The sequence below is a fragment of the Pseudochaenichthys georgianus genome, chromosome 17, assembly GCF_902827115.2.
Source record: "Pseudochaenichthys georgianus chromosome 17, fPseGeo1.2, whole genome shotgun sequence".
NCBI classification, from domain to species: domain Eukaryota; kingdom Metazoa; phylum Chordata; class Actinopteri; order Perciformes; family Channichthyidae; genus Pseudochaenichthys; species Pseudochaenichthys georgianus.
The window spans coordinates 13,009,387-13,032,532 of record NC_047519.1 but is presented as its reverse complement, the minus strand read 5'-3'; the positions used below and the strand labels follow the sequence as shown (position 1 = coordinate 13,032,532).

General features: G+C 46.5%; 2 protein-coding genes across 2 annotated transcripts in view; one reads left to right on the top strand and one right to left on the bottom strand.

Annotated features, from left to right (window-relative positions):
- Positions 1-23,146, bottom strand: part of LOC117461967 (zona pellucida sperm-binding protein 3-like) — a 526,690-nt gene that overhangs the window by 174,727 nt on the left and 328,817 nt on the right. The window lies entirely within an intron of this gene.
- The window catches only part of LOC117462340 (uncharacterized), an 83,414-nt gene that overhangs the window by 41,352 nt on the left and 18,916 nt on the right, over positions 1-23,146 (top strand). The window contains exons 3-5 of the mRNA XM_034104526.2: positions 14,469-14,725; positions 17,175-17,311; positions 21,182-21,303. Coding sequence (XP_033960417.1) covers positions 14,469-14,725; positions 17,175-17,311; positions 21,182-21,303 — 516 coding nt within the window. The remainder of the gene's footprint in view (positions 1-14,468; positions 14,726-17,174; positions 17,312-21,181; positions 21,304-23,146) is intronic.

Genomic DNA, 23,146 nt, shown 5'->3' with positions numbered 1-23,146 from the left:
TGACCGGAGTTTTTTCGTGGGTGCAGACGGTCAGGAGTGACCCGATCTGGCCACGCTTCCCGGCCATCAGGAGGTTCCAGGAGGGGGCGGCGGCGAACCCGAGGACCCTGAAGGCTCCGGTGGCCACATTTGTTCCCCTCACCAAGGTGGAGGGGTTCACAGATGCTGGTTTCCCAGCCACCCCTTCTCTGGAGCCGAGCCTGACGGCGTTTTTTGGGGTACGACAGGCCAACATAATCGCCGGACGGCACCCTACGTTGAGCGCCCCCAGAGACGTCGGCGAATAACATCGCGCTGCTCTCCAACTCGGTGGTGACTCTGGTAGAGCGGTCCACCACCGAGGCAGAGGAAATCAGCAAGGTGGACAGCAAGGCGGACAGCAAAGGGGACAGCAAGGCGGACAGCACGGCGCTCACTCTGTGCGCGTCCGTCGCTGTCTCCCAGGCGAGGATTTCCGCGTGGGTGACACAGATTCAGCACCACCTCTGGCTGCAGCAGGTGTCTGTTACGGAGACGGCCAGAAAAGGGCTACTGGACGCTCTAATCAGCCCGGACGACTGTTAGCCCGCCTATGGCAGTTCCACGCCATGGTGGAGTCCATGAAGACGGCCGCAGAACAGGCGGACGAGCAGCCCTTTCGTCTCACGGGCACGGCGGCGAGGGCAGTGGCGTGTCTCGTCACCATGACGACCATTACAGCACACCACAGAGAAGCCAGACCGGAGGAATGAGACCCATCCTTGATCTGTCAGTATTCCAGGCTGAGCGCCCCCCAGCGGCAGCGGGCGCAGTATCCGCCACGGCGTCAGGGCTCGCTGCAGAAGCCTGCTGGTTTTAACCTGTCGGTTAATAAACTGCAGAGCTCGCTAATTAAGCCGGCTGCCACTAATCTGTTGATTAGTAGACAGCAGGGCTCGCTGCAGAAGCCTGCCGGTTTTAACCTCGGTTAATAACCTGCAGAGCTCGCGGCATTCCTCTGTCCGAGATACGCCTCCTACACACGGTCAATAATAAAAGCCATAATAAATGTGGACAGCACTGAACACACCTCCATTCATCCCCTGAGTGTGTACACGCCTCACGATGAGAGCCGGAGTGAAACGCAGCGTGTGGAGGCTCCCTAGCGTGGCTCGTCGCCATGACGACCACAGAACATCTCGAGCATGTGCGCCCGCTCTCAGAGTGTTTCTCAGAGTGAGCGCGTGTGTCTGATGGACAGATGGATGAGCAGGCTGATCAGCAGAGAGTACACCCTGCAGTTCGCCTCCCCCCCCCAGTTCAATGGGATACAGGAAACACTCCTGTCATCCCAGGAACAGTGTCTTGCGCTCCATTCAGAGCTGCTGGAACTCCTGTTGAAAGAGGCTATTTCCAGGGTTCCTCAAAGGGAGGAAAATCAGGGGTTTTTACTCCCGTTATCTTTCTAATCCCGAAAAAGACTGGGGAAATGAGACATCCTCGATCTGTCAGTATTCCACATGCTGACGATCAAACAGGTGCTGGAATGTGTTCACCAGGACGACTGGTTCACTTCCACCTGAAGGATGCATACTTCCACCTGAAGGTTGCACACTTCCACGTACCCCTCATCCCGAAACACAGGAAATTCCTGCGTTTTCTCATTTCAGGGAATATCAGACCAGACAATCGTCTGCCGTTCGAATATTTCCTGGCTCCTCGCATTTTTGTGTAGAGAAGGCTGGATCCACTACACAGAGGAGGGATGAGAGTGTGGTTTCCTCTGGACGACCTGCTATTTGCTGGCTCGCTCCAGGGAGGAAGTCGCTTTACAGACGGTACATCTCGTATCGCATCTGTCAAAGCCTGGGTCTCATAATAAATTGGAAGAAGAGCTGTCCTCTTCCCTCTCAGACAAATGTTTATCTGGAAGTGGAATTAAACTCAGCCAGCAGAGCGCAGCTCTCGCGGCAGCGAGTGGAGGAACTGACAGCTCTCCTCCGGCATGTCACAACCCACACAACCCTCTCCGTGACGCAGCTGCTCGCCGTTGGCGTCAGCTGGTCACGTGGTGATCCCCTTGGGTCTCTTCCAACAGGGGGACACTCCAGAGGTGGTTCATTCGCTGCAGAAGCCTGCTGTTTTTAACCTATTGGTTTATAAACTGCAGAGCTCGCGGCATTCCTCTGTCCCAGATATGCCTCCTACACACGGTCATAATAAATCCACGAGCACCGTTATAACGCCTCGTGTGGACAGCATGCACACACCACTACTCCCCTGGGCGTGTACGCGCCTCATGATGAGAGACGGAGTGAAACGCAGCGTGTGGAGGCTCCCTCGCAGCCCTTTCGCCTCACGGGCAGCGGCGGTTAGAAGTGTTTCAGTGGTGCGCAGGGGATTACCCAATAGCGATAGCCTTAGAGGGCGAAGCCATATACGAAATAGAACCCTTCCTAGAGCACCATTCTGTTTTTTTAAACCAATCATCTCTCAGAGGGGCGTGGCCAGCAGGAGCTCGTTTGCATTTAAAGCTACGGACATAGCCTCGCAGAGCGCAGCAGCCGTTTTATGCGAGGAGTACGGAGACTCAGATCTGTGTCACGCGCACTGGCGCCTCAGTGGGATTTGGCTTTGGTGCTACGCGCACTAAGCAAAGCCCCATTTGAACCTGATCAGGTTCCCCTTAAACTGTTGTCAGCCAAAGTAGTATTACTTTTGGCTCTATCAGCGAAAAGGGTGAGTGATTTGTCTGCTCTCTCGGTGGCTCCGCCATGCCTCCGGCAGTTCAGCTGTTTTACGCCCTAACCCGGCTTCATGCCTAAGGTCATCACAAGCTCTTTTAGGTCAAGAGTGATCACCTTGGATGGCCTCTTTCCGCCTCCTCACAGGTCGGAGGAAGAAGCCGCGTCTCATCTCCTCTGTCCTGTGCGCGCGCTGTCCTGCTATGTGGCGCGCACGGCTGCCTTGCGCCATTCTCAGTGCCTGTTTGTGCACTATAGAGAGCGCTCGATCGGGCAGCCTCTGTCTGCACAACGGCTGTCACACTGGCTGTGTGAGGCTGTGTCGCAGGCATATGTCTCCTCTGGGGTGGAGCCCCCGGAGAACATCAATGCGCACTCCACCAGAGGAATTTCCTCCTCCACGGCTTTGCACGGAGGAATGTCAGTGGAAGACATTTGCACTGCTGCATCTTGGTCTTCGCCCTGTTCATTTATTCAATTGTATTTGAGGGATGTCTCCCATTCCTCTCTGACACACCCTGTACGGAGTGTCTTGTCAGAGTGAGTGACGTCAGGGATCCAGCTGTGCGCTCTCCTGCCTGTCTGCACGCAGAGAGCTGCTGTTCCCCCTCTTGTTGTCACTGGGCAAAGTATGACCTTCGTCTCTACTTTCTCACAGCGGCAGGTATGTATTGTTCCCAGCCTTCGTCCCCTCGTGGAAAATATTAATGTTATGCTATATTCCAGGGACTGTGATGCTCTACTCGCATGGCGCAATAGGCATGTGTTATTATTTGAGTAGGTGTGCTTTTTAGTACCGGGCGGACCCAGTGGGGCGCAGTCTACATCTTGCTTCGCCCTTAACCCAATAGCGATAGCTATATAACTGAAGTTACCACTGTAACTCCAGATTCTATGAGTATAGGCGTAGCCCTCTAAGTTCTGGGCCCCACTTGCTCCACGAATAGCTGAAGAAAAGTTGTTTGTGTGGGAGCAGATTGTCGGGCCACCTTGCGGGTGGGCGTGGACTACAAGTGTTTCAGTGCTGCGCGGGTGCCTTAGAGGGCTGCGCCAATACTCATAGAAACTGGAGTTACAGTAGGTAACTTCAGATTCAGGTTATAAGGTGGCGGGTGTTACCTTGGTTGGTTATTGGCTAATGGTTGCACAACCTAAACAAACATTGTGACATTATAAAGTGGCTAACATCTGACAGGTTTTGATATAAATGGATCAGGACAAAAAGAGAGGGAATCTTATTTCATGAAACTTTCTGAATCACAGAGGGGCCACTTTTTATGTATAAAAGACATGAAAAAGTGGATATTGCATAATAGGTGACCTTTAAAACTCAATAGTTGATCAACTTAAGATTTTTTCATCACCAAATTATCAAAATCACCTTTCTATTGAATTGATAGTCAGTCATAGTGTCTTATAGACATCGCACAATATTGCACAATACTGCGACTTCATTTGCCTAATCCTCCCTCAGGGACTTATTCCAGTGTGAACACGATCTGCTCTTTAGTTCATGAGAACTAAAGAGTTCTGATGAACTAAGTACTGGGAACTAAAAGTACTACGGCAAAGTACTTGTTGTGAAAGCGTCTATTGTTTCAGAGAATAGAGCAAATCTGCAGAAAGAAATAACAGTGATTTGGCAACATTTCCATTTGTATTCAGAAGACCATATACTAAAGCTATGATTTCGGGGTCTTTTTACTGGTGAGCGTCTTCGTGAGGAAATATTTGTGTGAGTCGGGTAGCTCTGCATATAGAGAGAGTGTTTGAATTCATCACGGTGTCAGTTCTCAGCCTTGGGTTTGTAGGATTCGTTAAAAACAATCTGCACCTGGAGGTGGTGTGTAAAGCAGAAATCCCAATCCTTTGAAGAGAAGAAGCAGAGAAGGCAGGGAAAGGACTGGATATGGTGAGAGATGCAAGGAGAAAGAAATAGAAGGAAAGGGACCCAAGAAAGAGGAGAAAAGAGAAGGGATGGAGAAGATGGAAGCACTGAGGGAGGAGAGTTCAAATGAGGTCCCGCAGAGCCAGTGACAGCCGAGAGTGCAACAAGAGAGTAAGAGTATTGAAGGAACCAGAATGAGAAAGAGAGGTGCAGAGACAGCAAGAGCTGCGAAATCAGTGACAGCCTTAGATAGAAATTAGCACAGCGAGAGACTGAGAGGCACAGAGAGGTAGAAATACCCATCTACTAAGAAAAGCAGGTGAATAAATAAACATAAAAATGAGAGCTCAAATGAAGAGACACTTGGAGGGATGCAGCATGGCAACAACAAGACGGAGCCAAGATCTTAGCGCGGGGTGGTAAGAGAGAGAAGAAAAAAAGAACATGCTGTGTCGATCAATTCAACATGCGCTGGGAGACCGGCAGAAAATGACATGTAAACAAATACAGTAAACACCTCCAACCCACAGTACTCCTCCCACTGGATTCATCCACAGCGATCTCAGAGACTGAAACACATTCTTCAATTCGTTTTTCAAAATGGAATCCTTCATGCGTTTTTGTGTTGTTTTAATCCCTCCACAAAAGCTCCAAGACAGGCAGAGACATAGACTAGAACAGCTATGCTATAGGTACAATGTTAATTAATGCTGATGACTCATATGTTACATGTGGATACATAATAAATGCATGAAAGCTTAGTGGAACATATACCGAGTCATTTACAGATGTTACGGTGTGTGAAGCAGGCAGGACCCAAATGCAGAATAAATAGAAAATTCCTTTATTTCAAGGATAGGTGATAAACAAAGACAAAACAGAACACTCACCGACGAACTAGTCATGACACAAGACGAACCGACAAAGACAGACAGAAAAACCAGAACTTAAATACACACAAGACTAATCACACAAACAAGACACAGGTGAGGAGGGAGGAGAAAACACAGGGGCCACAGGTGAACACAATCGGGTAATCAGACACACCAGGGAAACTAACGACAGGGAACCACAGACAGATCTAAACAAGACAAAACACAACGCAGACAGAAAACCACAGACAGATATAGACAAGACAAAACACCATAAAGACAGATCGTGACAACAGATACGTTAAGGCAGATGTAGCATAAGGAGTATTAGCATTTTAAGTAAAATAGATTGTGCAACACGGGACTCTTTAACCACAGAAAACAAATCTTGAATAGTTTAGTTTTAAAGGTGGGGTAGGTAAGTTTGAGAAACCGGCTCGAGATACACTTTTTGTTATATTCCATGGAATACTCTTAACATCCCGATAGCAATGAATATCTTAAGGGCTTTGACAAAAAATCCATAACAACATTTCATCTGTGGAAGCCGTGGTACTGTAAAAAGCATGACCAATCATTTTAGCCGGCCTGGCTAAAATAACTGGATGGCCCACCTGCCTGTCAGCCTTCCATCTGTGCACAAACTTCTCTCGTGCCCTATTGGTCATGTGCGTGTTTGTGTGTGTTGGAGGAGGGGCTCTCCAAAATTACCTAAACAAGACAAAACACAACGCAGACAGAAAACCAAAAACAGATATAGACAAGACAAAACACCATAAAGACAGATCGTGACAGAACCCTCAAGGGACGGATTCCAGACGTCCTAAAAATAAACCTAGGGCCACCAGGGTGGGTGGAGGGGGTCCGGAGGACGGGTCTGGGCTGACAACCCAGGGGCACAGCAGAGGACCAGGAAGGGATCTCGGGCGGACGGCCCGGGGGCAAAGCAGAGTTCAAAAAGGGGTTCTCGGGCGGACGGCCCGGGGGCAAGGCAGAGTTCGAGGAGGGGCGAAGACCACAGCTCTCAGGGGACCTGGCAGGAGCCAGTGTTGACCGGACATTAACCAGAGCCGGTGGGACAGGTGTCGGCAAGATTCCCCACGGAAGAGGACAAGGAGTTGGCAGGACCCCCGGCGAGACATGTAATGTCGAGGCCTCCAACGAAACAGGACATGGGGTTGGCAGGACCCCCGGCAGGAGAGCAGTCGGCGGGGACACAAGACCGGCAGGACCCCCGACAGGAGAGTTGACGGCGGGACCTCCAACGAGACAGGACAAAGGGTTGGCAGGACCCCCGGCAGGAGAGCAGTCGGCGGGGCCTCCAACGGCACAGGACACAGGACCGGCAGGACCCCCGGCAGGAGAGTTGACGGCGGGACCTCCAACGAGACAGGACAAAGGATTGGCAGGACCCCCGGCAGGAGAGTAGTCGGCGGGGCCTCCAACGAGACAGGACACAGGGTTGGCAGGACCCCCGGCAGGAGAGTAGTCGGCGGGGCCTCCAACGAGACAGGACACAGGGTTGGCAGGACCCCCGGCAGGAGAGTAGTCGGTGGGGCCTCCAACGAGACAGGACACAGGGTTGGCAGGACCCCCGGCAGGAGAGTAGTCGGCGGGGCATCCAACGGCACAGGAGATAGGATTGGCAGGACCCCCGGCAGGAGAGTTGTCGGCGGGGGGAGAGGGGACTCGAGAGGGATCAGGGGAGTGAGGGATGTAGGGCTGAACGGGTTGATGAGTGTAGCGTGAAGGGTTGTAAGGGGAAAAAGGGATGAGGGTAGTGAGGGATAAAAGGATGTAGGGATCGATCGGTTTAGGGAATTGGGTAAGGATGAGGGGATGTAGGGCTGAAGGGATTGATGGGTCGAGAGTAGAAGGGATGTGGGTGAGGATGTAGGAATGAAAGGTTGGTCTGGTGAAGGCATGAAAGAATGTGGGTGAAGATGACGGGATTGATGGGTGTAGTGGTTAAGGGATATGGTTGAGGATGAAGGGATCAAGGGAGTGAGGGTTGAAGGGGTTGATGAGTAGAGCGGGAATGGTTGTGAGGGGATGTAGGGATGAAGGGATCGATAGGTTCAGGGAATTGGGTGAGGATGAGGGGATTTAGGGCTGAAGGGATTGATGGGTGGAGAGTAGAATGGATGTGGGGGAGGATTAAGGAATGAGGCATGTAGGGATGAAAGGTTGGCCGGGTGAAGGCATAACATGATGTGGGTGAGGATGAAGGGATAAGGGGAGTGAGAAATGTAGGGCTGAAGGGGTTGATGAGTGGAGCGTGAATGGTTGTTAGGGGATGAAGGGCTTTGGGTGAGGATGAAGGGATGAGTGAGGGGTACAAGGATGTAGTGTTGAAGGGATCCATGGCTAGAAGGGTGAAGGGATACGGGTCAAGATGAAGGGATAAGAGCAGTGATGGATGGAGGGGACAAGTGATCTAGGGATGAATGGAAGAAGGGGTCAATGGGTAGAGGAATCGGGATAAAGGGATTTGGCTGAAATGTATGAGTAAAGATTACGAAGACGTTAGAATTTGAATTGGAATAGGATTAGAAGTTGTCTTAATTGTGATTTGAGGTGGGGTTGAGACACTGGCATGCTCCAGAGCCAAAGAGAAGTAATAACTTCATGACCTTCAATCACACCTTAAACTGACGGCACTTGTCCCTATAGCCTGTTTTAAATTGAAGTTGTCTGAGGTCCTTACCACCGGCTGCTCTTGCAGTAATACGTTGCACCTTTCTTACTGTCCCAAATGTGCACAATGTAGTGACTGCTTTTCGTCTTTTGTTTACTTAGTTGCGTTCTCTGTATTTTACACGTCTGTGTTATGTGTACTAATGTGTAACGTTGCTGCCTTCTTGGCCAGGTCAGCATTGTAAATGAGATTTTATCTCGATGCTTTTATCTGGTTAAATAAAGGTTGAATACAATTTAAAAAAAACTTAATGTAGCCTCCCAGTGAATCCAAGCACAACTAATGAAAAGCATGTAACATTGGAATTAAAAACTAGCAAAGCGTAACATTAGAGTTGAGTTTCCACTCCACAAACAAGCAAAACCAAAATGAATAAATACATTAAATAAATCCAATATTACATAAATAAAGAAATACAACTGCCTTTTATTTTACTTAATGCATGCATGCAATTGTTTAGGGTGTGTTAAAAATGAATATGCCCAGGCGTCCAAAGCAGGCTTTTCGAAAATGTGAAGAATCGTTTCAGGGAAAGAGATGATCCGAGTGCCCCCGGAGAAGGAAGGAATTTCTGAGCGGAAAAAATGTATGTTGCCACAGAGTTGGCCTTGACCTTGCTGGTCATCTAGCTGCTGTGTGCTGAATCTCTTTAACCGTTGATCTGAGATTGCACACAAATACACACACAGGCACTACGAGATACACAGAATGGAGACCCACACCTACACAAGCACCATTGAACCACAGAGAGAGAGATATGCTGTGGCACACATCAATATAACACACTTGACCTTGCGGCTCTGCGTTTAAACTGTAAGGAATGAAGGGAAGAGGAGCTGCTCTTTTCGAGACGAGGAAAAGGAATGCTGCGGTGCTCGTCCTCACCTCGGAACGATATGTCAGATGGGAGGTGGGAGTCTGAGCCGAGCAGGGGGGGGGGTTTAACAGCCGATTAGGAAGAAAGAGAGTCAATAGACGGAGAGCTGCGAGGAAGGAGTTAGGAGTTAGGAGTTTAAATGGAAGAATATGTGATGACAAGATGGAGGAGAAGGCAGACAGAGAGAATCAGACAGATGAAGACGTGCCTATGAGAGGGTGGGGGGGGGAGAAAAAAGGGTAAGGCGCAAGAGGGAAGCTGGGTCATTAACAGCCTGCAAGTCAGGGTGCCGAGTGAAGCTGCCTGCTGCTTATCACTGCTTATTTACTGTCAGTCCCGCCGAGACCCCCAGCAATAAAAAGATTTCTCTCCCTCTCACAGTCTCCCTCTATCTCCCCCACCATGCCCACCCCCACGTATCTCTCTGCATTTCATTATACTCTCTCTCTCTCTCTCTCTCTCTCTCTCTCTCTCTCTGTCTCACTCTTCCCCTCTGATCTCCTCACGTCCAAAGATGCACACAGAGGGAAAATGCAAACACACACGGACACGTACAGTCTCCACGCTGCATAGCTTCCTCGCCTCGTCCTCGCTCTGGTTTGTGTCTGGAGGCCATGTCAGACCGTGTGTGTTGTTTGTTTTGTGCCTCTGACTCAGGGCTGCCTTATTCCAATTCACACACACACATTTCAAAATACATACAGACAAACACATCCATAAAGATACACAAATTCAGAAAATCCGCCACATAGCAACACACACATTGACTAATCCTCCATGCATTTTAAATTGACGTCTTCCATGTAGTTGCTCTTTTTCTATGTTATTTTCTTTCTAGTGTATTTCCCCCCCCTTGTGCCCGGTCAGCTCTGTTATTTACATATTGCTAATCATGATTGTACATATTGCCACTAATAGATTTTTGATACAGCATGTGAGCAAGGCCACAGTGTAAGTAGCAGGTAATTGAAGAATTTGAATAACACTCTCCAGCTCTTAAACAGGGCTCTGCAACAGTGCCCCCTAATGGCCAGAGGCTCGAATTTATGAAAACTCATGGTGGCTGATGGCTGAGGGAAATCAATTGACTAATCAGAAGCCAATCAGCGGCTACAATGATGGGCAATTAGAAGAAAGGGAAAAGACGCACAAAGTCTGATGGACACTGACATTCAAAGAGCAAATCAGACATGTGTTGATTCAATAATAAAGGCTCAGTGTGTTTTGATTGCGAGAAGAAACTTTAAAAGCCAAGTATGACAAAGCCCCGATTCCACAACACCTCATTACACATGTGTACCAAATTTAACAGCATGAATGTAACAAAGTCGGACTCAGTAGACTCAACACAAGGCATGTCACAGCATCATTAACGGTAGTATCCCGATTCAGGAGGTTCCCTTTTGAGGTTGTTGTTTTCTTTCGGGGATGCTGCGAGCTGTGTAAGCCTGCTATTTGTGCGCCTTTCATTCCTCTTACCTGGGGGAGAAGCTCGCTCGCGCATGTCAGTTTGCGTTATTATTATTTCCATATGCTCTCACTTAAAACGGCTGGCTAATCCTCGGTCACACGCCAGCAGCGCGCGGAGGATTATCTGTGTTTGTTTTCTCACGCGGAGGAGAGATTGCGTTAATCTCCTCAGAGGGGGGAAAAAGCAGAGAGAAAGAGGAAAAGAGAGACCAATTTCTTGCTCGTAAATTGAAAAAAAACAAGGAAGACATGGGACATCTGAGAGTGAAATAAGACAAGAGACAAGTGACAGAGGGAAGGGCGTCAGAGGAAGTACAAAGTCAAAAGGGAGATTTAAAGCGTCTCTGTTCCGTCAACTCTGCCGTGGTGCTTGTTGGCAGAGATGTCCAAAGCTGCGTCTGTCATCAGACAAATGTGATGTATGATCTTGATTTAGAATGCAACAAATCGACAAAGAACTCAAGCTGTCGAGGACGGCAGGGTGCTGAGCACACACTCAGATCTGTGGCACACACACACATCTTCTCATTCTATATCATTTATTCAAAGTCAGGCAGAGGCGCCACCTCTGTGACTTGAAGCGTCCCCCTGCAGTATTGTACGTTTACTGTAATGCATGCATACATTCACACACACGCACACACACTCTTTCAATAGAGCGTGCATGCCTATGGATCGTCCTCCCTGAGAAGAGAGAGATGTATTATGTATCTCCAGTCTACCATGCAGGTTAGCTAATCAATTTCTGCTCACTGTGAAGAGGTTTTAATGGAGAAATCTGAATTTCAAAAAGGACTCCAGGAGCATTGCAGGACAGGGGAAGGTTATTGGAGAGCGTGTGGGGGGCAACATTAACACAAGATAAGAGGGTGTGCTTCTCCTCTGTGTGCAAGGCTGGCTTGATCAGGGATATTACCAAGTGGAGAAAGATAGCAAGATCAAGTCTGTTAAACACCCGTTCAAAACAGCAAGGTGTTGAATAATGATATGCAGGTCATGGATACGGAGGCTGTATCTAGTGATGTGTTGGCCTTTGACACATACAGCATATTTAGCATTTAAAAATAGTTAAAAGACATGGAGACGTCACTATAAGAGTTTGTTTAAATAGTAACTCTTTGTAGCACTGCAGAGTTATTACACCATCTCTCCTGGTCCTGTTGTACAGAGCTGTCTTGGGACACTGCGGAGTATTAGTGATTGAGAACTGAAACTGCAGAATAGCAGTAGACTACAGTAGGAGAACTACTGCCTCTACGTCAAGTGAACTCGTTGTGACCGTGGGTGGGGTTGTGTCAGGACCGAGGTCACTGTCCAACTATCAATTTAAGCCGGTGACAAAGACCCTGCTAACACGTGAGCCATCACTGGATTGTATAGAATATGTTGGAGTAAAAGTACAAAATGTACCTCTGAATTGTATTAGGGTAGAAGTACTAAGTAGCATAACATGTAAATAGTATACTCAAGTAAAGTACAAGTATCTTAAAATTGTACTTAAGTACAGTACTGGAGTATGTCCTTTTAAATACAGCAACACATCCCTCGTATCCACTGTTGCTTTTCTTGACAGCCAGATGTATGATCTGGGCTCTATAAACGGATGGAACTCATCAGTAAGACAGCGGGGGGGAGAAGCGATATGTGCCGGTGATCAGACGGTAATGAGGGGGATGGTGCATGTCAGGATGCAAACACATTTGTGCAAAGGTCCTGTTCGAGCTACCACGAGGTGTTAAGTTGCTCTTTAAGGTGTTTGTGTGCAGGTTCCAGCAAAGCACTGTGGGTAAAAACATTGGTGAGGAACATTCACATCTGTTCACGGACACGCAGCAGACAGAACGAAACATAAAAACAACAGTGGAGTCGCTGTGTGATAAGTGCTTCCTGTACGAGCCAATGAGCGGGTTTGTCAGAACTGGTCCCAACCGCACACACACAAGGAGGAAACAGATGGGTGGGGGTTTGGTGATGGAGTGTGTGAGGTGGAGAAGGAGGGGGGGACTGCTGTGATGGAGTGCTGGGTGAGGGGAGGGAGGGGGGGTGATGAGTGTGTGCTCACAGTGTAAGTGACACCTCTCCTCCTCCTCAGACATATTGTCTCTCTCTCCCTGTAATGGGGTCTCCGTTAGAGATCCCTTTCCCTCCGTCGACCTAAACCCCTCGTGAACACACACGCTCTCTCCTCCCCCAGGACAAGTCCTCTTGTTTATTTATCTTTTCTGCAGAGATATGGTCCAAATTACCCACATTTCCATGTCATTTAACTCGCCCTTTTTCTCTGCGTAATCTTTAATCAATATCCACCACTTTCTGTAACGGTGTTTACGGCTCGGAATAAGAGAAGAAATGGAAAAATGAAGATCAGAAAGGAAGTCGAGCGCCCGGTGAAAGGATTTCAATATTCCCACTGCTGTTGGAATCCTCAGAATGATTATTCCATGTTTGAATCTGACAGAGAATATTTAGCATAGCCAGGGAGCCTATTCATCCTCTGTCCAACATGGTGCTGTGTGCCAATCACACGGAGAGGATTCATATGCACACTTACTTAAGGACACACACACACACACACACACACACACACACACACACACACACACACACACACACACACACACACACACACACACACACACACACACAGGGAGGATTTCAGGACACCCGGGCTCAAAACAACCACTAGTACTTGCACACAAGCCCACACAACGACACTTCAAACAGGTATTTCTGACCCAGACCGAAACATGTTTCAAAATATAATCAACAGCCGGTGTATTTCAGGGTGGAACCTGATCAGAGGCAATCTATTCGCTTCAGAGGCGTCCCGCTGGCGGGAATGCGGAGGGGAAATCACACAGACACCTCAGACAAATAGGGTTCATAACTTCTCTGTAACTAACAATCTCTGGGGCCTTAATCCCAAATGAAATCTCTTATACCCGTGAAGATGCTCGGATACAATGGGATTTTTAACGCTTCCCAGGTACATGTCCCTATTGTTATCGTTGAGTTGCCATGGAGATTGAGACGATGTTTTAAACAAGGGTGTTCTTTATGCAGTGAATGGTTCTGTTTTCAATTTCTAAGTAGGAAAGGATATTGCGTATGGCAACTATGTATCCACAATGCCTGAATCCATTCTGTATGTTCACAAAAGCAAGTTGTACTCCCACATGAGGTCTGAAAGAACTCCTACCAACATGTTTGTAACATAGAACAAACTACTCACTACCTGCCAGGTATCCACCAACGCAATTTCAAGAGTGTTGCCAACACCACACACTGCTCAATGTAAATATCCCTAACACCCCATGCTTCCATCCATCTGTGCTGCTTCTAGATAGCACTAAACTCACACTGCTCCTCGGAATACAGCCTCTTCATTCAACACCCTGACAGTGAAGCCCAAAGCTATATATCATTTAGTCTTAGCATGTCAAGAAGATCCCGACATGTCAGCAATATCAAACCCATATCCAAACATATAGTTACTTTATTGTCGTGGCTCTCAAGAAGCCTCTCAACTCTTTGAGCATGGGGAATCTCATTTGCAATGCTGTAGCATCAGCGCCTCATGAATGTCTCTCCTACTTCACACAGACTACACATCTAAGCATCCACCCACATCAGCCTTCAAAGTAACACTTCACAATTCAAAACGCTGCACCATGCAAGGTAGCCATGGTATTATTTACTCCAGATGTTACCATTTTCTAGCCTCCGTAGCTGTTATCTGTTGCGATCATTCATTATTTTCCATCTCTCTGCTTCTGAAGTCTTCTGTAGAACATTTTGTGTGAAACTTTGAACCAAAAACGGGTAGTTTGCATTATTTGCCACAAAAAACTGTCAACAATTTCCTATTTCACAATGCCCTTCTAAACCTTACACAAGTAGATTCTTCCATATTAAAATGTTTTAACCCATCTAACTAACTCTTCTCCATGTTTCTCCCCAGCCTGTTGACTATGAGAGCCGGAGCTCCTACTCCTTCTCTGTGGAGGTTCTCAACCCCATAGTGGATCCTCGATTCTTGCGTCGAGGCCCCTTCAAGGACCGGGCCTCCATCAGAGTAGCAGTGCTGGATGCGGACGAGCCTCCGAGGTTCTCCAGAGCCAGATACCATATGGATGTTTCTGAAAACTGCCCGCCAGCCTGCACTGTGGGCCGGGTCAGCGCTGTAGACCCGGATACTGGTCTTACCAATAATATCAGGTACAGTAATAGCCATCTGTCCTCATATATTATATAACACTTCAGAACAACTTTTGTTTATGCTTGTTTTTAATATGTTTGTTAGCTTTCCTGCTATGGGTTAGCTAGCCAACTAGCTTAGCTCTTTTTGTACATGTTAAAACAACTTGAAAATGAATGAGCTTTAGAGGTGCTGGTTTATTTTGTTACCTTTATTTGTTGCCTTTTTTGTCACTGTGCTTTTTTCTTTATTTTCCTGAGAGTTAGATGAGATACGCTCAATGAAGCTATAGCCAATAGCTGGTCAGCTTAGCTTTGCACAAAGATTGTAAACTGACGGAAATAGCCAGCCCGTCTCTGTCCAAGGCTGTAGCTTCATTGAGCGTATCTCATCTAACTCTCAGGGGGGGAAAGGAAAAAGCACAGATCCCAAAGCACTCCTTTGAGTATACAAATATTAAATTCCATTTTTATCCACAACAAAGCTGCTGATTGAAAAACCAAAGACCCGTGTATTTAATGTTTTTGAGGAGAGGATTTGTGTGAAGCGAGGGATTTAGGCTGCGGCCACACGAGGACGAAAACGGCTAAACGCATAGGATTAACGCATAGGATTAACGCAAACGCAATCGCAAACAAGCTTCCGTCCACACGCAATATTCACCGGATAGTGTCTGCCCACACGAGACCGCTCTGTTTAGCTCCAACCGCTGGAGAAGCTGCAGTACATATGCAGGAGCCTGTAGGTGGCGCTGTAACTTCCTCCACAAAAGCAGCGAAGAAGCATGGTTGTCATGGTTGCCCTTCTGTTTATTCTCCGCGGTGGGGACCGAGGGAACCGGGCAGAGTTTTTCACCAGTCAACGTGTATTAAAGTTGAAATCTTCCGGACAAAATTATAAAAGTGCCGGTCAAAGGTCTTCTTTGTTATTTATTGAGCTTTAAAACAAATGAATAACGACTCTATATAATATAATAATACAATACACGGAGCCTCTCTTTTTCCTCTCTCTCTTCGGACAGCGTCAGTATCTGTCTCATGCAGCAGCTGATCCAGTAATCAGTGACCCGGCCGACAGTAAAAATAAACATATTTATAACTAGTTTAGGGAGTTTGAGAGGTAATTAAAATAGCTAAGGGTGATGATCTGACTTGAAGTGTGTGTTTTTGCTGCAGCGGGAGGAGCTGCAGGTGAGCAGAGCTGCGTGTCTCCGTCCTGTCAGATTAGACTTCACTCGCGAGAGAAAGATAAATAATCTGAATTCACGGTGCAGTTTACTTTGAGCAGCAGAGGTGGGGAGAGGCGGGGCTATTGCCTCATCATTATTGCTGTAGATGTTGCACAAACAACTGTAGCATGGTCAATAGCGTCCGGAGCACGATAGCAACTCTGCGATCCGCCATTGTTGTTGTTGTTGGTGGCGAAACACTTCAGCACTGGCGCGGGGTAAACGGAGGTGAGCAGAAGAGGTGGGGAGAGGCGGGGCTATTGCGCAATCACTATCAGTGATCAGACAATGGTCGTATAGGGCGTACACACGGAGCCGTTGGACCCCCCAGAGATTTGCGTATGCCTTTCTATCCACCTTGGGACCCGTTGTCGTTTCCTCAGTCGTTTAGTGCCGTATTCGTTCGTCCTCGTGTGGCCGAACGGTCTATATGACACTAAACAGTAACGCAAACGACCGAATTCGTCCTCGTGTGGCCGCAGCCTTAGAGTTGTTTGATTGAATTCAAACTTTGCTTTTCAACTAAAAGAAACAAATATATCCTTTATTTAACAAGGTAAAAGACTCATTGAGATTAAAATCTCTTTTCCAAGAGCGACCTGGCCAAGAAGGGCAGCATGTACAAAGTTACAACAGATAAAACACAGACATGACAGGCAGACTGTAAAACACAAATAAAATGGCACATTAGCCAGTCAATATGCGAAGTAAAACAAACTATTAAAATCATTCAAAACTGGCAAAATGTAACAGCATCAGCTCACCAAATGAATATAACCAAATGCTCACTCACTGTTCCCTTGATCTGACAGTAGCCATACGTTTTTGAGGTCCTATCCTCTCTCTTCTGTTTGCAGTAGGCTTAGTCTGGGAGGGCGAGTGGTTTGCCTGTAAAGCTGTGTCCCAATTAGCACGGGCAAAAGTGCTGAGAGTGAGCGTGTGGGTAGGAATGACAGTTGGTATATGTATAGAGATATTTAGATAATCGGTGGCACTTCAAAAGAGCTCCTATCAGATGGGTTAATCTCCCTATATTAATTATTTGGCCATTTGAAAGCAGACCTCCTTATCGCTCCCTCACACACTTGCCCTGTGTGCTTCTTTCCCTCTGCACCCCACTGCCATCTCGGCTTTCTTCTATCCGTCACTTCTTCTTTCTATCCCTCTCTCTGCCCCTTCCTCATTTAACTTTTTCTCAACACAACTATCTTTCTCCTCCCACCCTACTTTCTCTTCTTCAGGTTCTCTATTGATCCTCAGTCAGACCCAGAGGCTCTGTTTCGTATCACCCCAGACACCGGCCTCATCACCACCGCCATGGAGCTGGACCGCGAACGCGACCATTGGCACAACATTACTGTCATCGCTACGCAAAGAGGTCAGAGGTCGCTCTCACTTGACGCTAAGATATCCTTAGAGCTTGTCAATTGGATTGTTACTGTTATTTTGTGCAAAAAGTCCTCAATGAAACCTAAATTGTTCTACCACTGACACCTCACTGATGAGCATAAGGGTTTAAGAGATTTGAGGAAGTGTAAATTGTACGGAAACTGAAAAGCCCAGTATCTCCTGTGAGATGAAGTCCACTAAGCGGCTTAGCACTGGAATCATCAAGCCATGAGGGGAATGCTGTTTGGCACCACAAGTAGTTTGTTACAGCTTGCCTGAGGATCAATGGATCTATACTGTGTGATATCGAATGCTGCGATAGACCTCTTCTCATAAGGATTCAACTGGAAACAAAGAATTAAAACGACAAATTGGTCGCAACCAGTGCTTTACAGAGAACAGTAAACACCTTTCAGATAAAAGGCAAGGGCTTTCTACAAACCCAAAGGTTATGTTTCAATCAGTAAAGACACAACACATGAACAAAGGGGGACAGATTAAAGGACATTCACATGGTCTATTTATGGCACACTTCCACTGCAGCGGGGTAGCCCCGTTTAAGCGCCCCTAAGCGTCCTCGCTCAGGCCTCGGGCTGCCTCGCTGGCCGTCCGAGGCCGTGGCGCATTCCATTACAGTTTAGGACCTGGGGCAGCAACGCAGTGTAGGCGGGGCGTCGGCTTCACATTTCGAGTTGTTCTGTCGAGCTCCCGCTGGATTTTATCCTCCCCATTGAGATGTAGGAACGTCGACCGCGGTGTGCTTTTCTTTGACATTGCCATTTTTGTAGCTCCTCCGTTTACAAAAATGCTGTGTATAAAAATGCTGCAAGCTTGCTTCTAGATATATATGCGACGCTAGGGATGATCTCGCGCGCGATCTTGTGACGATTCTCTCTGACCAATCAGCAGTCGAGAGTGTAGACGTCACTAGTTCAGCCCTGGCCCTGGCCCGATAGAACCACGATTTTATGGGGCCGGAAAAAGAGGGGAAAAGTACCCGCTAGCCGGTGCTATACGCTATATGGAAAGGCCACCAAAAACTGGCCTGGCCACTTGAGGACGATTAAGGACGCTTAAACAGGACTACCCGCTGCAGTGGAAATGCGCCATTAGTAGATACTCTCGAGCTTTCAATCATGATCACGGTTAAGTTGTTTTGTCAACTGCTGTTTCCAAGATCAAGACTTTGAAACAAAGATATTCTGTGTGTTAATAAACCAACACGTTTTGGTATTGGTTCCGTTAAGTACATCAATTCAAAATGGTAAAAACCCTAGAAGCCATTTGAAGATCCCCTGGGGACATTTAGTTGTTGCCTTGACAGTAGGGAAAAGGAAGAGTGACTGACAGCATGAGAAACAAAACACCTAATGTGTTTTGTTTAAAACAAGATGGATGGCAATTTTGTATATTTGTTGTTGTCAACAAATGCAAAGAAGAGCTAAACTAACCTCTCTGAATGCTTTTTCGATTTCCATAATGTGGCACTCATTCCAAGCTCATTGTTTCCCTAAAAGGTCATGAATATATAGTTTCCTTCTTTTAAATGGCTGAATAATCTTATTTAACAGCTGGGAGTTATATAGCTTCTGGTAAACCTCACTCGAACAAGAGAAATAGTGCATTGTTGGGAAGTGTTTTCAGCCACGGAATAACTCCAGTGAGTATTAATAGAAATATGTGTCCACATGTTACAAACCCTATGAAAACACCAGATGTTTTACAGGAACACATATGACAATTACGTTGAAACTAATTGTATGTTAACGGCGGATGACTGTGTGATTGGCCTCTCGAGTGATTGGCCTCTCCGGTCGAGTGTTCTCTGCAGGGCGGGATGTTTCCCAACAATGATTGGACAGCACCATTGGCAGATCACCTTGTTACATTACCAGGTTCCTTCATAACACTGGGTTTAAAAGCGTGATACTTTTACTCCTTAATATCAGCCATTGTGTTGTTGGTCCACTCTGTTTCGTTATTCGAGCAATATGAGTCTTGCTCCTCTGTTCTGCTCTGCTCTCTTAAGGTATTTGTATTTGATGAACCTGGGCTCCTATAGTAGAAAATGAACCGAATGGGTTTTATTTCTTTAAAAAAAAGGAAATTGACGGCCATGGTGATTGGCAAGTAATGGAATCCTGGTATGCCTGAACGCCCAGTAACACTGGTAACACCCCTAAAATAGACTTCAAGATCAATGTTCCCGATATGGACATAAAACACATCAACTAATCAAAAAGGATGGCCATTTTAGAAAACAATGAATCTCTATGGTCCAAAAATACAATATATTAGACTTTGAATACACTGAGAATACTTGTCATGATGATCAATTGGATTTTGGTGTTTTGATTGGATTTGTTGACACCATCAAAATGTAGCACATCAAAAGATCAACTGGGATTATCATTGGTTGGCAATGCTACTTGTTCAGGTTCTGTCAACTCCCATTTGTGTCAGATGTTGTACCAATAACCAAATCTGAGGTTTTTGTGCAGAAGCCTGATGTGTATGATTAGAAAACACTCAGATGCTTATAAGAAAGCACTACAAATGACTGCCTTCTTCTGATAAGGGTGCCAGATCACGCAATGCTGACACATGCGGGTCACTTTTGAAGGCATCATCAAACAACCACTTTTTTTTGTTTTGTCAGGATGTCTTTTAATTAACACGAGTCTCCTGGTACATTCCAAAAGTCATTGTTGGCAGGTCCCAATCCATTATTAGGGATCCCTGTCTCAGCCCTTTGAAAACTCAATCAAAGTAGTTGGTGCAAAAGTGTGAATATTGATGGAGAATGCTGACCGATGTGTTCAAGGAGAGGAAGTTGTTTTCCTGCCAAGTCTTGCTCTGGACAGACTTAATCTCTACTTAAATCTACTCAGGTCTCCTCGTGGGGGCGTTGTCGGTAGGACTGGGATGGCAGCACAGCTAGTACCTGTCTTGAATAATGAGCTCGATCTAATAAACAGACAGTTGGCATAAACCGCAGTAGGAGTCCTGCCATGGCCACGGGCATGCCAGAGCACCCAGAAGCATTGCAGCGAGAGCTCGTTTTCAGCTTTTCAGGGGCTGGAAGCAGTCGCTGTCATCTGTGACACAGTGTTACTGCTCTCGGTTTGAGAACATGGTGTGGAAGTGTTTGTGTGTGTGTCTTAATTTAAAGTGTGGCCCAGTGTGTCTCAGGCTCGGCTGCTTAAATAAATGACTGGATGTGGGTGCTTGTGAGCCAGGATCCTGCCTGAGCCCTACACAAGAGCAGCCTCAAATGTAATGGTGAATGTTCAGCTCAGAGTGCGTTTCAAGCGTGGCTGTGAGAACTTCATGTTCAAGTGTGTGGAGGTATCCAAGTGAATTGGGGCCCTCTGCCAATCCGTTTAAACTGCACTCTTGTGTGACTGCATGCAGATTGACTGCTTTCTACATCCCTCCTCAGCTCCCTCTCTCTTTTTTCTTCGAAACACACACTTTGGCTAAGAATGGAACAGTTTGATGTGGAGAAATGTGACTGCTATGGGAGCAGCAGTGGCACTCCAGCTGGGAGCCTGTGAGCTGTAACACAATCCAAATTAAACTAAATGCTCTGCTGCTGTGTATTTCGCCAATGTCGTTCTCGCTAATGTGATACGAGTGCTGTTGAAGTTTCCGGACAAAAACCGGACAGCTTGATCCCACCTCAGGACAACTGAATGGATTTAATGGAGTGCATACAGTACATGGCACCTCTGTGGTAAAACGCTACTGATTGTTGCATTGGGGAATTGTATTCATACATTTATTTCCAAACACAGTTCCCTGCTGGCGTCTTCGAGGGCTGTATTGTAAACTACCCGTTTCTGATTGGCTCTTTCAGACAATCCCAGCCAGGTGTCAAGAGTTCTGGTTGCCATAGAGACACTGGACCTGAATGACAACGCACCTGAACTTGACCGGCAATACTCAACAGCCATGTGCGACTCGTCCACCATCGGGCAGGTCAGTATGTGTTTAATGTCAATGTGTTTGCCTACATGTTACAATACAGAGATGTTAAGCCACTACGTCTATAAAATAACTCCTGGAACAAGCTTTGGTGTGTCGCAAGATGGGACAATCCCAGTGGAAATTGGTGTGGTATATCGTCCTTTTTCTCCTGCAGGAACTTGACAAAATATAATTGGATGTATAGTTGTTGAAACAGGTTCTGTTTTGGCTTTTCCAACCACCCTGGGAATAATTCCCAGAGACTATATTTGAACACTCCTGTGGTTATACTAAATGCAGGTTCCAGTTTCTCTTAAGTGGCTGGCAGTGCAGAACATTGTGATTTGTCAAGAAGGTATAAAAGAAGCTAGTGTCAAAACCTTACAAGGTGTTTTAAAAAGTTCAAGGTTATGGGTAAGTCCCAGGTTGTTAAGCTCTTGTATTGTGAATCAATGAATCTACCACAGTGTCTTTCATAATATATAACAACATGTTCAAGTCCTGCACATCTGGGTTTGATATCTTTGTTTTTCTGTTAGAGTCAAACACTGGGGATATTGGTTCGCTTCTTTCATTCAAGCTGAAATATCTTCACAACTACTGGATGGGTGGTCACAAAATGGTGTACAAACATTCATAGTCCCCTTAGGATGAACCTTTTGTGATCCCTTAACTTTAATGTAGCGCCATCATTGGATACTTACTCAAATGTACGCTCTAATACATGTAAACAGGTGACAATCCCTTAGGGAGCTATAGTTTGTCTTTACTGCTAAAATGCTACGCAAAATCCTAGTCCACATGTAAACTCAATCTTTTTAAACATTTAGTTTTTCCTTTGTTCTCAAACGTAATGAAAACACAACAACACGATGATATTAGGGATGCACCCATATAAAACATGTCTGCCAGTGCTGATGTTTGGAGTAACAATTTTACTGATGCCGATGTTGTACTGTATATACTGTAATAGTAGGATAAAGCTGACTAGGCCAGCGTATCCCTTTAAGAGAGGGGGGGGGGGTACGTGTGGCGCGTGCATGTATAGAGCAGGCGAGAGAGAAGATGAGCAAGAACATTGAATGTTGGATTTCATTATCGATCCTGCAGACACCCACTACACGGGAAGTCTTGCAGCATGCACCCCCCCCCCCCCCCTATAGCAGCTCCTCACAGAGGAGAGGAGAAGAGAGGACACCCCCCCCCCCCCCCTATAGCAGCTCCTCACAGAGGAGAGGAGAAGAGAGGACACCCACCCCTATAGCAGCTCCTCACAGAGGAGAGGAGAAGAGAGGACACCCACCCCACCCCCCCTCTGAATGACTTTAAAGTGACAGCAGACCCACAGTCATAGTTCTAATCCTTCAAAATGAGGTCCGGACTTCAGATTGTGTCCGTCAGATTTAAAAACAACGACGCCAGCACGACTTTGTGGCAACTCACAATGAACATAACATTGTTATGTTCAGTTTAATGTCACAAGCCAAAAACACTCATAACAAAGTTTCCGAACATGAAGGAGTTTTACAAAAGAAGGCCCTGAAACACAGTTTGCTTGTGGCTTGAAAGGCCAACATGCATAGAAAACAAATCAATGATAACAACATGGCCGATGTGTACACGTACACAGACATGCCTCCTCCAGAGACACATACAGTACTTCAAATCTGTTTCCATTCCATTTCAAAAACGGAAGCTCCATCTTCATGCTTATATATATGCTGATATATATTATATATTCATGCATAGAAGCATGTACACTTTAATCCCGCTCAGACTGTCTCCATCCGTTTTGTTTTATTTGTGTTTCTTTTTGTTGTCTTACTTACTTGATCCTATCTCAATTATAGAAAGT